At 36.2% G+C, this 15,792-nt stretch overlaps 1 protein-coding gene across 2 annotated transcripts in view; it reads left to right on the top strand.

Annotated features, from left to right (window-relative positions):
• RASA2 (RAS p21 protein activator 2) overlaps positions 1–15,792 on the top strand; it is a 108,888-nt gene that overhangs the window by 15,872 nt on the left and 77,224 nt on the right. For both annotated transcript variants that reach the window (XM_044754388.2, XM_044754389.2), the window contains exons 2-3: positions 6,340–6,457; positions 11,446–11,549. In XM_044754388.2, coding sequence (XP_044610323.1) covers positions 6,340–6,457; positions 11,446–11,549 — 222 coding nt within the window. The remainder of the gene's footprint in view (positions 1–6,339; positions 6,458–11,445; positions 11,550–15,792) is intronic.

The following is a 15,792-nucleotide window of genomic DNA, read 5'->3' on the forward strand; positions in this document are numbered from 1 at the left end:
ATGTGGGCAGAGACCTGTTTTTATTCATTGTTATATTCCCAGAGTTTATAAAAGTGCCTGGCATGTTGTAGGCACTTAAATATTTGTTGAATGAAATGCAACTAGTGAAATACAATATGATCATTATAGTAGAAGTACATATAAGATGCAGTAGAAACATGGAGAATAGAGTAACATGACTACCTAGGCATTGAGGGAAGACTTTATCAACAAAGGTGCCCTTAAGCAGAGCTTTTTTGGGGAAAAAAAAAACGGTAAGGGTATTCTGTACAATGAAGTAGCATTGCAGATGTCCAGAGGCATAAGAGAACACAGTGTATTCAAGGAACCGAAAGTATAGTACTGCTGGAGCATAACTTGTGGGGGTAAAATTTAAGTAAGTAGATGAAGCCAAACATGTAGTAGATGGTGCCAGATCATGAAGAATTTCTATGCCAGACCAGGAAATTTGAGGTTTCATCTTGCAAGATGGGCAGTGGTAGGTAGCATGGAGCCATTGAAAATGTTTGAGCAATGGGTGTTAATATACGTTTACACATTAAAAAAGGTAACTGCTAACAAATGTGAAGGATGGGGATCAAAACTAAACACAGCATTTTGTTTAAGATGTATTTGATGTTGCAAGATTTGTATGATGCAGAGAAACAATTAACTGTCACATGCATGGGCAAGAGGCTGTTTCGTTTTACGGTTAGACAAGACCACTGATGAGTAGTATGAAGATGTTCTTAGCATACTTGCAGTATATCTTTGAGGAAGAAGAAATCCCTGGTGAAGGATTAGTTTGTTCATCTCTGAAAATCTGTGCTTTAAGAGAGAAGATTTTTAAAAAATTTAGATAACAATTGTGTTGTAAGTTGTAACATAGACAAGAAAAGTTCTTAAGGAGTAACAGTTATGAATTCAACAAATAAGGGTGTTGTTACAGAATAAAAGATGTTGTGCTTGAAGACCAGCCTCCTTTCATCAAGAGGAACTGTTTTGTCAATAATATCCCTCCTCATCTTGATTTATTGTTGAAGGAAATAGTGACAGTTGTAAATATAATCGGATCTATACTATTTTCTGTAGGGCCAAAGTATCTGCCTTTGTAGGACAAATGTCTCCCTTTGCATATTGCAGTATGCTGGCATGCACAGAGTTTTTTAAGTGAAGGATAAGCTAAAAATATTTCTTCCCTTCCTTCGAATGTAAGTAAAAACCGTTTCCATTATTTCAATTGTCTTGCTCAAGTGTCATACCTCAGCAATATATTGAATGTCTTGAGTACTTTAATCTTATTATTTTAGGGTAAAAGTATGATGTGTAAATTTAAGGATAAGATGGAGGTACCCAAAATGTTGCACATGGTTTGAATGTTGAGAATTTGACACTCCCAGATTCATGGAAACATGATAATGTATTATTAAGCATATTTTAAAAACCACATCCAAGTGCTACCATAGGAAATAAATGTTTTCCAAAGACAGATAAAACAATACAAGAATTAAGATCCGTTTATCTCCATTTCCCAAGTTGAAGCATTCACCTGTCGAGTATACTATGCTGTTCAACTCACTTCTGATGAAACAATAAAAGTAGTTTTCAGTGAGATATTGCTTCATAATTTCTGAGTCCCAGTTTGATCTGAAGAGCCACATCTAGGTGACAGATTTACTAAACTCTAATGATTGGTAATGTGAGATGGAATTTTCTAATTTATTGGAAATAAAGGATAAGAAAAAAAATCCAATCAGGATTAGGTTACAGAATCAACTGTAGCTAGTTTAAGCAGAAAGAAATTTAACGTAAGATTTTAAGTGTCTTATAGAATTCTTGGAAAGACTGAAGAACTAGACTCTAGGTTGAACTTTTAGGATGACATTCAAATGCCATATTGCAGCTGGGCTACCATGGGAATTACTACCTCTTTTAGGATCAGAAAGGCACCTGCAGAATTGGCAAGCTGTAACTTTTAGTCGCTTGTCTTAGAACCTTGTCACCTCTGTCATGATCAGGAATCTACCACTATTAGGAAACAGCCATCAGCAAGCAGCCATCTTCATCAGTAAGCTGTCGTCACTGCTGCTGGCTCTAGAGCTAAGCCACGCCTGCCACTACCTGCATAACGGAATGGATGCCTTGGGCCCTTCTTGATATCCATGAAACCTGTGACTGGATACAAGGAGTTCTGCAAATGCTGCTGTAGGAAACTTGGACATCTCCCTAACAGTATTTGCTAGTAGAAGCAGCCTAAATGCAACCTCCCTTCCCTTCTGCCCTCCGAATTTCTAGTGAGTGCATCTGATTGGCAGAATTTAAGTCACATCCACAACCCCAACTGCAAGACAGACTAGGAAATGTAGTCTTTAGCTTTCTAGTCTCTGCAGTACAGGAAGCCATACGCTGAAGGACATTGAAATGGATGATGAAGCTGCTCCGCCATACCATATCTCCTGCAAATACAGACCTTGATTCTGCTTAAGGCTGGCAATCATCAAATAAGCAATAGATAAATTGAGAAAGATTGCAATTAACACCATCAAATAATGTTGAGAAACTTAAAAGTCTTTGTTTTTTGCTATGTTTTTATTGTTTTATAATGTCACATTTAAAAAAATATCTGAAATTAGTGCTCCACCTATATGGTGAATTTAGCGGTCTGTGGATGCCAAAAGTTTCCTCACATTTAAAGTGTGGTTAATGGATGAAAAGCCTGAAAGAGAGAGTAAAAGAAAAACTGTTGGAATGGGTTACTTAAACTAAGGAAAAGTCAGTGAAGCCTGGTTAAATAAGGTGGGAACTGAAAAGCTATCATTTGACTTGGTAACACTTAGTATTGTTAGTGTTCTTGAAGGTTCTAGTAAAGAAATAGAATCAGAAACCAAATTGTATGTTCAGACTGTGAGTAGGAGGGGAAGGATTGGAGCAGAGATTATAGAATAAGTTTTCAAGAAACTTGCCTTTTAAGAAGCAGTAGTTTTTTCTTTCTTTCTTTTTTTTTTTTTGGTCCAATGTACTTGCTTATTTATATACCATAATTAACTAGAACTAGTGAGGTCCTACACAGATATCACACACAAGACAAGTACAATCTTCGAAAGTTCCTCGCTTTTGTCTGTTTGTGTAGCTTGCTATAAAGTGTGTGTTGTTAAAATACTGTGTTTCTGTTTAGAGATATAATGGGTATAGCATTATTTTTAGTTCTCTAACCATTGGTTACTTTACTTCTGATTATTTTTTAATGAAGTAGCAGTTAATTATTTTGATTTCTGTTTTTTGTAAAGTACTAATTGATTACTACTGTAGTTTGGAGTTAAAGTCTTGATAGCTGACTTAACATATTTGTATGATTGATTGGTAAACTGGGCATTGGTTAGATGAATTCACCTTCAGTGTAGTTTATTTGAGCATTAGTTAGTGACAGATAGTCAAAGTACAGATTATGATAACTACTTTTGTAGGAAGTGATGTTGAGTACGTTTTATATATTACGTAGAACTTGTTTTTGTTTATTCTAAGTAAATATCTGATAATGTCAAGTTTGTTGGATTCTGCAGACAAAATAATCCCCATTGTCTCCCTCTTAAAAAGGTGGGTAGTGGAACATGTCTACATTTATACAGTGTAGTTTTCTCAGACTTCACTTAAGTGAATGAAATAGGAACATGTTCAAGGGCTGTGATTTAGTGTTCCAAATTCCCTCATTAGATATGGAGCATGTTTATTATGATTTAATTCCAAATTTGTTTACATTCTAGGCCCTATATGGTGACTTAGTTGGATTTTTGGTTAAAAAAGAAAAATACCTTTGGATTATACAGAGGGGAGACATTAAAGAAGAAGGAGAGACTTAAAGGAGAAGGTTGAAAATTGAATCCTGGGCAGTGCTCTGGAGTGAGAGGGAGGGAACGGGAGAGAGAGAGCACAGGTAGATGGATGAGCTGTGGATGAGCTTTGGATAAGAGGAGAGACATCTAGTCTTTTGGGGGAGAGGAGATAGGGTGGGTACAAATTCAGATATGTATTATTTTTCCTGTTAGGAAACTAGTTTATTTGTAAAGACCAGCCCATATTAGGCAATTTTAGGGTCATTTAAAAGATCAGATTTCTTCATTCTGACTTGAGATGAACATAAGTATGTTTATTCTGTTTAAGTGGTAGCTTAGTTTTTCTCTAATCTTTTAATGACCAACTTAATACCAATGAATATCTTAGTGGTGCCTTTCCATTGACTTTCTTATTTTAATTTTTAAAAATTGTTTATTGAGTTTTTCATAGTTATTTTGTAAGTTTCTGATAGACTTCTTTAAAATATATTGGTTTAAATGGCCTTTAGTTTTAAAGTTGATAAGCAGAAAGAGACTTAAGTTTATCTAGCCCAGACTTTCATCAGGAAAGCTGTGCTTCACTGATTTGTCTGGTTATTTAGCCACTTAATAGCAGAGGTAAGACAGGAACATTGGTTTCATGATTCTTAGGGCAGTACTCTTCCCTTATGCCCACTACCGTGCTTTCCTAATTTAGTACTCTGGTGTCTGACTTCAGCACCCACACTGCTGTGTTTCCTTTTGGCCCCTGAACATCTGACAAGAACTTCAAAACTAGACTTACTGGCTTCTTTAATATTCATTGAACAGATATTTCTCAAGTGTCTGCTGTATGACAGTCATGATTTTAGACCTTGAAGATCAACAAGTTCTCAGACCTCAAGAATGAGGGAACCAGAAAATAAATACTTAAGTAAAAATTAACAGAGTTTCAGATAGTTATAAATAACATCAAGAAAACAAACAGAGAAATAGAATATCATAGCAGGATTATCTACTTTAGATAGGATAGTCAGGGAAGATTTCTCTGAGGAAGTGACATTTGAGTTGAGACTTGAGTGATAAGAGCCATCTATGTGAAGATGTAGGGTTAGAGGTTCCAGGCAGAGGCCCTAAGCTTGAACAAGCTTGGCCTGGTTTTGAATGGAAAGGAGGTGAACGCTGGGGAGTGTGGGAGGAGAAGAGGTCAGAGAGGAGAGGACAGTTCAGTAGGGCTGTGTAGACCAAAACAATGGAAATTTAGAAATGGGGTTGTTTTCTAAGTGAAATGGAATGGTATTGGAGCAGGGGAGTGACCGACCTGAATAATATGTTTCAAAGATCACACTGCTTGATGGAGAGTGGATTGTAGAGTGATATCAGTGAAGGCAAGGAGAGGTGGCTGGATTTGGGATTTATTTTGGAGGTCTGCTAAATTTACTGATGGACTCAATCTGGAGGTGGGAGGTTTTGGAAGGATGAGGTGAGAAAAAGAGAGGAAGATGGTGGTAAACTTGGGGAAGAGCATGTTTTAGGGGAGGAAATCAGATGGTTTGTCTGGGACTTGTTAAATTTGAGATGCCTACTGGATAGGCAGGAGGCAGTTGAATATTCACATCTAGTGTTGAGTAGGAGACAGGCTTGAAAATTAACATCTGGGAGGCAACAGCATTGTCATTGTATACTGAAGGAGTTTGCATAGAGAGAGATGAGAAGGTGGTCCAGAACTGAGCCTTGAAGCATAGCAACATGTAGAGAAGAGGAGGGAGAGAAGTCAGCAGAGGGCCAGTGATGTAGGAGGAAAGCCAGAAATACTGTCTTGTGGAAGCCAAGAAAAGAGGGCATTTTAAGGAGGGATGTTAGTGTTCACTTTTATTAAATAGTGCTGCCAGGTCAGGTATCATGAGGACAAGAGAAATGACCATTGGATTTGGCAATATGGAAGGCATGAATGACCCTGGCTAGAGCAGTTTCAGTGTCATGGGGTTAGAAGCTGATTGGAGAGGGCCAAAGAATGAATGTAAGGTGAGAAATTAGAGACAGTGACTGGAGATGATTGCTTTTGAGAAGCTTTTCTGTGAAAGGGAGTCTAGAAATGGAATGATATCACGAGGGAGGAGGTGGAGTCAAGGGAGATTTTTTATTTTTGTGCTTTTTAAAAATTGGGACATAGCAAAGGTTGTTTATGTGCTGATGGGAATGATCCGCTAGAGAGGAAAATTAATGATGATACAGAAAACAGGGATTAATTGTGAAGTCAAGTCCTTGAGGTGGCACTGGAGGGATGGGATGGCAGCACAGTCGGGGGATTGCCCTTTTCTAGGAGCAGGAGTTCAGTGATGTACTATGAGCTCACATGCCCTGTGCACAGCTCCTCCCTTAGTCTCAGCAGACTGCTTTAGGCCAGGTGGATCATCTTCTTTTTCTAATCACTAATTTTTTTTTCTGTGTTACATCTTATGTGTTCTTTTGGATTCGATTCATACTATATAAGGCTTAGCATGAACTAGCTGGTGATATTTAACACCAATTTCAATTTTTGTGCCAACAGGTGAAGCGAAAAATTTATTGCCATATCTTGGACCCAACAAAATGAGAGATTGTTTCTGCACTATAAATTTGGATCAGGAAGAAGTTTATCGTACCCAAGTTGTTGAAAAATCTTTAAGGTTTGTAAAAAAAAAAAAAAAAAACTGGTAAATTATCATTCATATGATACATATTGATTAATAAATTTTATACATTTTCCAGACTATAATCTTGAAGAAGACTTTCTTCCTCTGAAAATTTTACTTTACTGGGCATCGGTTGAACGAATTCACCTTCAATGTAGTTTATTTGAACGTTAGGTAGTGAATTTACATTCTGAAGTTTTTTTTAGGTTTACAGAATCTCAGAGTTTGAAGGAACCTTAATGTTCAGTGAGCTGGACTAACCACCTTATGCTTGGTTCCTTCTGACAATTATCTTTGACAAGTGGTCATCTGGCATTTGCTTAATAATGTTCCAGTGACCAAGGAGTTCACTGCCTCCTAAGCAGCCTATTCAGTCTTGGATCTATTCTGACTCTTATAAAGCTCTTACACTTAGTTAATTAACGTCTATCAAAACAAGGACCTACTACATGCCAAGAATTTGCTGGCTGCTATTTATTAATACATCCACAAGAACAAGACAGACACAGTGCTTGCTTGCATGTGGCTTTTCATTGCCTCAAAATATATCTTCCTCTTAATTCTTCCTAATTCTGTCCCTTGGATTTCTGGAGAACAAATTTAATCCATCTTTCACATGACACTCTTTCAACAGTTATCCCTCAATTTGTTTTCTAGGCTAAGTTTTCCCTGTTCGTTTGTACTTTTCTCAAAGTACATCATTATTTATCTTGAGGATGAATTACTTCTTAAAGCTTGTACAAGTCAGCTAAGTAGGGCATTGTAAGGGAGTGATCTCTTAGGTAGATTTCTTGTCTTTTGAAAGTGTAATAGCACTTTGAGAGTTTCATAGTAAATTCTAATTCATAGAACTGGAATGTGCCACCTCTGCCCTATAATAGTGTTTGTGGACATAATTCTAGTGCAGAGTTGTGCTGAAAGGATGCAGTTGTGTTCAGGCACAAGGAATTGTTGGAATGCACATGTGGTGGATGAAATATTGAGTGTCATGACTTACATAAATTGTATTTCAGGTGTCTGTTTTTTATCCTCTTTTTCATATCTTTTTTCTTTATACTTGCCCTTTTTTTTGTCCTCTGAAGTTTTTCCCTTTATGTCTTTATTGTCAGTATTTATAATTTTGAATGTCTATTGAGTTCTTCATAGGAAGGGGATTGTATAAAGCTGAAAATAGTTTAGTAACCAAAAAGATTTGAAATAATATGCTTCCCATCTTTAGTCGTAAATCACCTGTCCCTGTTGTATTAGAATTGTGGTGTTATTTGTATGTTAGAAATGATGAAACTGAGTCACCAAGAGGCCAAATAATTTGTCCATATAATAAAGGAAGTTAGAAGCAAAACTGAGATTGAGGACCTGCAACTATTTAAATCTCAATTTGTTGCTTAATGTATGCTCATTCCATATCACGCAATAATCAGTGATATGCAAAAGTAGTAATTGTCCATAAATTGGATACTTTTGGTAGTTTCTAATATGTAGCCTTGTAAATGAGCACCTAAAACTAGCCTACTTTTTTTTTTTTAACTCTTGCCTTTCCAGATACTTGTGTTGAGGAAAACAGTGAAACCAATTTTCTTTATCCATCTTAAATTATTTTTCTAGATGCATGGGAACTTGGGAGATATTTTAAGGCTAGCAGTGGTTACCTTAGGTCATTTCAATATAGTTAGACAAGGTGCTGCTTGGATTCTGAGTGCCCACTAGCATTTTTCCTTGTGGAATAGGGCAAAAGAATCTGCTGTATAAACTCTTGCTCACTTTGCTTTCATTTCAGTGTTTTCTACCCTTGTGGATATTGTGATACTCTGTTAAGTCAAAAGTCAGTAGATACCATTTAGATCGTTTATGGATTCTAGATATTATAGTTTTTATAGGTATCGGGGTATAGAGTTTTTATAACGGGTAAAGTAGGAGTCACATATGGAATCTGTAGCTTCTAAATCTTTACCTGAAATCCTTTTAGGGAGTAGGTATATAAACAAAGTATCAGCAATACCACTTGTTGATGGTGCTTCTCTTCGCCACATCAGGAATTTCCTCAGGAGCCATAGGCACGATCGCAGATCAGTGATAACAATAGAGTGCTGTTTTTAAAACTATGTGAATCTGGTCACTGCTTCTTACCAACGTTATTGAAAAGTTTTCAGGTGGATTTATTTATTTATGAAATAAAGAGGTGGGCACCCAGATGTGGGGATTGGTTTGTGAGATCGTTATGGGACAGTGATACGGGTGACTTAATAATTCTCATGTTGTTCTTATTTGGCTTCAGAATGTGTTTTAAAAATCATATTTGAATATGGATGTGTGATATATAAAGGAATTTCTCTCTTTTATAGTTGTTTATAAAATGATGCAAATGAGAAAAATACCAAAACATGTCATGTCTTTGCCTAATAGTTGTTTTTGTATTGATTTCTATTTTGAGACTAATTAGAAGACACTAGCTATTTTGACAGACCAACTTTTGAAAGTTCATTTTGGCTACATTTGAAGTGAAAAATATATTGACAGAAGTTGACCAGGCATTATAACAACTAAAAAGCTGAGTTAACTGTTTTCTGGACAAGATCAGAAATGACTTCTGTAAGAGTATTTTACTTTGTGTTTCAGCTTCTCTTTAAGTTGTGACATCTTGAAGAGGTTGCATTTTATGGTGCTTTTTTTTTTTTGAGGAAGATTAGCCCTGAGGTAACATCTGCTGCCAATCCTCCTCTTTTTGCTGAGGAAGACTGGCTCTGAGCTAACATTCGTGCCTGTCTTCCTGTACTTTATATGTGGGATGCATACCACAGCATGGCTTGCCAAGCAGTGCCATGTCTGCACCCAGGATCCAAACTGGCGAACCCCAGGCCACCGAAGTGGAACGTGCGAACTTAACTGCTGCGCCACCGGGCCAGCCCCTATGGTGCCATTTTTAAAGTATCTTTTTGTTCTTTAAAATAAATATTCTCAGGAAAGAGGTACTCCTGACAAAAAATATTCACTAGCACTTCCGAGATGTATGTCTTAAAGGAATTTAATATCAAAATAGCTTTCTTAAAATGAACTTATGAAAATAAACTGTTTCATAGGAGGAAATCTTAGCAATGTTGGAGTAGGCAAAGATTTCTTACTACGGATGCACAAAGCACTAATTATAAAAGAGGAAAATAGATAAGCTGGATGTCATCAAAATCAGAGCCTTCAGTTCTTCAAGAGACACTGTCAAGAAAATGAAATGGCAAGCCACAGGTAGAAGAAAATATTCTGACAAAGCGCTTATATCCAGGATTTATTCATTTCTGTTTATTTATTTATTTATTTTGTGAGGAAGATTGGTCCTCAGCTAATATCTTGTTGGCAATCTTCCTTGTTTTGCTTGGAGAAGATTGTCACTGAGCCAATCTTCCTCTTTTTGATGTGGGATGCTGCCACAGTGTGACTTGACAAGTGGTACTGGGTCTGTGCCTGGGATCTGAACCTGTGAACCCCAGGCCGCCGAGGTGGAGTACCCAAACTTAACCACTACGCCACTGGGCTGGCCCCTAGGATTTATTTAGGAGAAAAAAAGGCAATAAGAAGACAGACAAGCCAGTTAAAATATGTGGAGAAAACCTTAAGAGATATTTTACAAAAGAAGATATACAAATGGCTGACAAGTACATGAGAAGATAGTCAGCATCATTAGTCTTCAGGGAAAAGCAGTTTAAAACCATTTCTGTCACTCTAGATTCTTGAACATAATGTGTCATGATAGAAATCAGATCACTGGTTCCTGTGACAGTATGGAGGGAGTGATTGCACAGGGGAACTTTCTGGGGAGACAGAAATGTTCTGTATCTTGACTGGGGTAGAGATTACACAGGTGTGTAAATTTATCACATCATATTCACTATAATAGCTAATTTTAAAAGATCTTCAGTAGCACGAGTTGGCAATGATGTGGAGTAGCTGGAGCTCTCATACGTTGCTGGTAGGAGTGTAAAATGGTACAGTCAGGTTGGAAACAGTTTGAGTTTCTTATAAAATTAAAAATTGAACCACCCCTTAACTCAGCAATTCCACTCTTACACCTACTCAAGAGAGTTGAAAGTATATCTATTAAAAACCTTGTATAAAAATGTTCACAGCAGATTTATTTTTAATAGCTCAACCGGAAACAACTCAAATGACATCAGAGGAGAATGGATTTTGGAATATTTGTACAATGGAATATTATGCAGCAATTAAAACAAATGAACTACTGATATACACAGCAAAATGGAAAAATCTCATAGATGTTAAGCTGAGTGAAAGAAGCTGTACATGAGTACATAGTATTTAATTCCATTTATATGAAATTCTACAACAGATTTATAGTGATAGAAATCAGATCACTGGTTGCCTGTGGCAGGTATGGGGGGGTAACTGCAGAGGAGCATAAGGAAACTTTATGGGGCAATAGAAAGTTACTGTATCTTGATTTGGGTGAAGGCTACACAGGTTTATAAATTTATCAAAAGTCATTAACTACTATACTCTAAATTGGATTTTATTATATGTAATTTATATCTCAATAAAATTGATTCAAAAAAACCTGGTTTTATTTTTTAAATATATTTTTACAGTAATTTTTTACATAACATTACCCATTTTAGATGTTATGTATTATTGTGACTAATAGAGATTTACATATTCCTGAGACAATGATAGTGTGAATGATACTGTCCTCAGTGCTCATTTGTGTTCACTTTAGGTGACATGGCCCCAGGCAGTTACTGGGTCTTCTGTCCACAGACTTCCTGAAAAGCTGTTTGTTCACCAACCTGGCAATTGAGGTCCTTTTAGAGTTCAGCTTGGTTTGTATAAAGTTTAGTTGAAACTTAGCATAGAGAATTTTGGAGGTTTTGAAGCTTTTCCCTGATGTTTTAGTCTGTAAATTTTTTTAATTGAAAATAATGTTATTTGAGGACACTGTTGAATATAAATTTAATGAGCTTTCCCCCTTTTTTCTCTAGCCCATTTTTCAGTGAAGAATTTTACTTTGAGATTCCAAGAACTTTCCAGTATTTGTCTTTCTATGTTTATGATAAGAATGTTTTACAAAGAGACCTTCGTATAGGTATGTACTCTTCATAATTATCTTTAGTCACAACATTGATGTCTATATTCATTCTTTAAGTATAAAGTGTTGAAAACAATGGAATGATATATGCTCAACATCTCTAATCCTTTTCTCTAGACTTCACATTCATTTGTGAATCTGATTTTTAATTATTTGCTCAGCTTAGGTGATGCTTCCTCAGGGAAGTGTCATGACTGATCCCCTGGTCATGGTGTCATATGTTTCCATTGTAACTGACAGGTCCCTTTCCATAGTACTCATTATGCGTATTCATCATTGTTTAATATCCAGGTGGGTATGATATTTATGAAGGCAGAGACTATCAGTCACAGAGTGCCTTACATTTAGTAAATGTTCCATAAGTATTTGTTGAATGGTTCAAAGAATGTTTTTATACAAAGATCACAGTATTTGATCCCCCCAAAGAACATCTGTTTTTGAAGTTTTTCTAATAGAAGTAATAATTTGCTTTAATCTGGGCATAAGTTTTCTCTCTGTCTCCATTGGTGACCAATAACTCTATTTCTTAAATGGTTGTCTGAGGCTGGGGTGTAATCTGTGGGCTTGGACTAGAACAAAGCTAACTGGCCACGTATGTGTCACATTCATGATCTTTGTACCATCTTTGTATTTTAATAACAGGTAGAGGTCTATAATTTACCTGTATTATCCTCTCCCTTGTTAGTATCCTGAATTTCATCATCTCCTCTCCTTTTGAACTTGAAATATGCTGGTCTCCTACAGTTTAAATGATTAAGCTATATATATTTGACTTTGTCCTCTTAACTACCGTCCAATTTGTTTCTGCTTTTGCTGTTGAACTCCTTAACAAGTGGTCTGTATCCTTCTTCTGCTTACTACTTATTTCTTTTTTGACTTTTTTTTTTCTGAGGAAGATTCGCCCTGAGCTAACATCTTTGCCAGTCTTCCTCTATTTTGTATGTGGGTCACTGCCACAGTATGGCTAACAAGTGGTGTAGGTGCACGCCTGGGACCTGAACCCATGAACCCGGGCCACCAAAGCAGATTGCACTAAACTTAACCACTATGTCATGGACCAGCCCACTTATTTCTTTTTAAATCTCTGTAATCTGGCCTCTATGTTTTTCTGAAAAAACCTTTTTTGAAGTTTCCCTGTCATTTTAGAGCAAATCAAATAAACTTTTAAAAGCAATATATTTTTTCTTAATTATAAAACTATTACATAGTCTTAGTGACTAGTAACTGCACAGGAATAACTACAGTTAATAATTTGTATTTTCTTCCTATTCTTTATTCCAGGCATTTATATAATATTATATTGTACCATTTATTCCGTTTTTTTCCTTTTTCACTTAATATCATCTAATGATCCTTTCCCGTGTCATTAAATATTTTTCAAAAATATTTATTATATAATGTCCTTTGTATAAAATGTATTATTTTAACCACTGTTTTGTTGGTAACCATTTGTGTTTCCAGATTCTTGGTACTTTAGATGGTGTGCTATGAACATCCTTCCACATAAATTTTTGCAAGTCTCTTTTTCTTAGGATAAATTGCTAGAAGTGAAAATACTGAGTCAAGGGTATGAATATTTTTAAGGTTTCTTCTGTATATATTTTTATGTTGGCTCCCAGAAATATTGTACTAATTTACATTCCCAGAAACATAGCATGAGCATAACTGTTTCACCATACCCTGGTCATTCTTGGATATTATCATTGGAAGAAAAATTTTTTCCAATTTGATAGGTGAAAAATAATATTTTTTAAACTTCTATTTTTCTCATTATCCTTGAATTTGAGGAATTTTTTCATGTATTTATTGGTCTTTTACATTTTTCTTCTTTGAATTAATTGTTCATTCTTTTGCCCATTTTTCTTTTGGGTTGAGTTCTTTCTTTTATTTATTTGTTCTAAATCCTTATTTGTGAAATATGTTAATTTTTGTCATCTAGATACATGACATATACTTTGTCACAAAAGGCATTTTTGTAGTTTTCAATCCTCATCTCCCTCTGCGTCACCTTTGACTCTTTTGATTGACTCTTGTTGAAAGCCAAGGAAAAGGCAGTTTTTAACATTCTATTTTCCAAGTTGTATTTCTTCTATACTTACATGTGGACTCTCCTCTTTCTAGCAAACCCTTAATAGTGGATCACCCCTGAGGCTCAATCCTCAGTTTAGTTAAAGAAGCATTTACAAACACTTGTGGGTGGTGTACAAAGGTTGGGAGTATTAGGATGAATAAGACTCAAGTTGCTCCCAGGCTATCAGAGAGACAGACTCTAATACTAATATATGTAGTAGAGTCTGTGCTGGAGATATGAACAGAGTACTTGGGGGCATAGAAGGGAGAGCAGTTAATTTTGTTTGATGGAGGATCAACAGAGACTACCTGCATAGGAAAAGGAAGAAGTTTCAAGGTAATAGGGATTAGCAGAAGCGGAGGAGAAAAAATGAATCATGTTTGTGGTGTAGCTGCTGGATATAAATTACCTACGAGGAGGGTAGTAGAAAGTGAAGCTGGGATTTAAATTGGAGCCAAGTTGTGATGGATTCTAAAAGTCATGAAAAGGAATTTGGACTTTATCTTATAGACAGTAGTGTTGAGCTTTTTTAAGAATGAAGAACCTTTAAAAGATTATATATAACTGTATATGCATATATACTTAGCTTATATACTATATATACTTAATTGTAGTTTAACAACTTCCTGTGGTCTACAACAGGAAATTCCAAACTATAAACTCAGTGTCTATAGATTACATATTTAAAGTGTGTATATATATATATATATATATATATATATACACACACGCACATACATAATTATGTGTAACTATACACATTTTTAAAAAGTATATGTATACTTTAAGTATGTAATCTATAGTTTATAGTTTACAATAGAGAGAAATTAGGGGCAGGGAGACCAACAAGGAGGCTATTAGCAAGTGAGATGAATAGGGCAATGGCGGTGGAAGCACAAATGAGGGAATGTACTTCACAGAAGTAGCTTCAAATAGGACTTCAGGACTAAGGGGATGTGATGTGAGAAGGGAAAGAGTTAAAATGGTCTTGTTTCTATGGCTGTCATTAATTGAGATAAAGAATAGCAGGAGCATTCATTTTTGAATGGGAGATGGGAAGGGAAGAGAATGATTTCAAACTAGTTAAACTTGTATTACCTGGGAACATTTAGGTGAACACAGTGATTGACTTGGAAATATAGTCATGTGCCACATAATGACATTTCAGTCAACAATGGACCATGTATACCATGGTGGTCCCATGAGATTAGTACCATGTAGCATAGGTGTATAGTAGGCTGTACCATCTAGGTTTGTGTAAGTACTGTAGGGGAGAAAGAAATTTTCCTCTACCCTTCTATGTTTCCTGGCTGGTCTAAGAATTAAATTAACAGGAGAAAAACAAACAAAAATTTAATAACATGTATACATGGGAGAAACCCAGGAAAATGGAGTAACGCACCAAAATGGCGAAGCATTCACCTTAAATACCATCCTTGGCTAAAGACAGAAGATGCTGGGGGTGGGGAGAGTCAGAGACTTCAAAGGGAAGGAAGGCAGTTCACAGATAGGTGAAAAGGAACAAACATTTGGAAGACGAGTGCGTTTGGCCGCTCAGAAATAGAACAACACAGTGGGGAGCCCAACAAATGGGCTTTTCTAGGTTTCTTCTTGTCTGCCACCTAGTTTGTGTTATGCTAAGGTGATAGCTCGCTTCCTGAGACAGGTTTATTTAATTTGAATTCTTTTAGGCAGTTAAGGGGGAGGTAACAAGAAAAACTTTCAATCTTTTCTTTCTTAAAAATAACCTAAAATAATCCTTATATTAAAGAGACACATTTTGGGATGGCAAATTTTGTTCCCCTTCAGTACAGTCTATCGTGTTTGCATAGTGACAGGGTCACCTAATGGTGCGTTTCTCAGAATGTATCCCTTTGTTAAGCAACATGTGACTGTGCAGCTCTGAAGTTTTGAGAAAAGAGGAGCTGGAGATGTGGATCTGAGAGTCATTAGCATTAAGTGATTCTTGAAGCCTCTGCAGGAATGATTGAAATTGCCCTGGGAGCAGATAAGGAAGATGAGGCTCCATCTGAAACAGGGAAAATGAGTCTTCAGTAAAGATTGGTAAGGTGTATCAGGAAGGTAGGAAGAGAGAGATTAATAATATCATAGAAGGTAAGGAGATCTTTTAATATCAACAATTAGAGAGAGGTAGAGTGAGGTAAGGAT

This window comes from Equus asinus, chromosome 21 (assembly GCF_041296235.1).
Source record: "Equus asinus isolate D_3611 breed Donkey chromosome 21, EquAss-T2T_v2, whole genome shotgun sequence".
NCBI classification, from domain to species: Eukaryota; Metazoa; Chordata; class Mammalia; order Perissodactyla; family Equidae; genus Equus; species Equus asinus.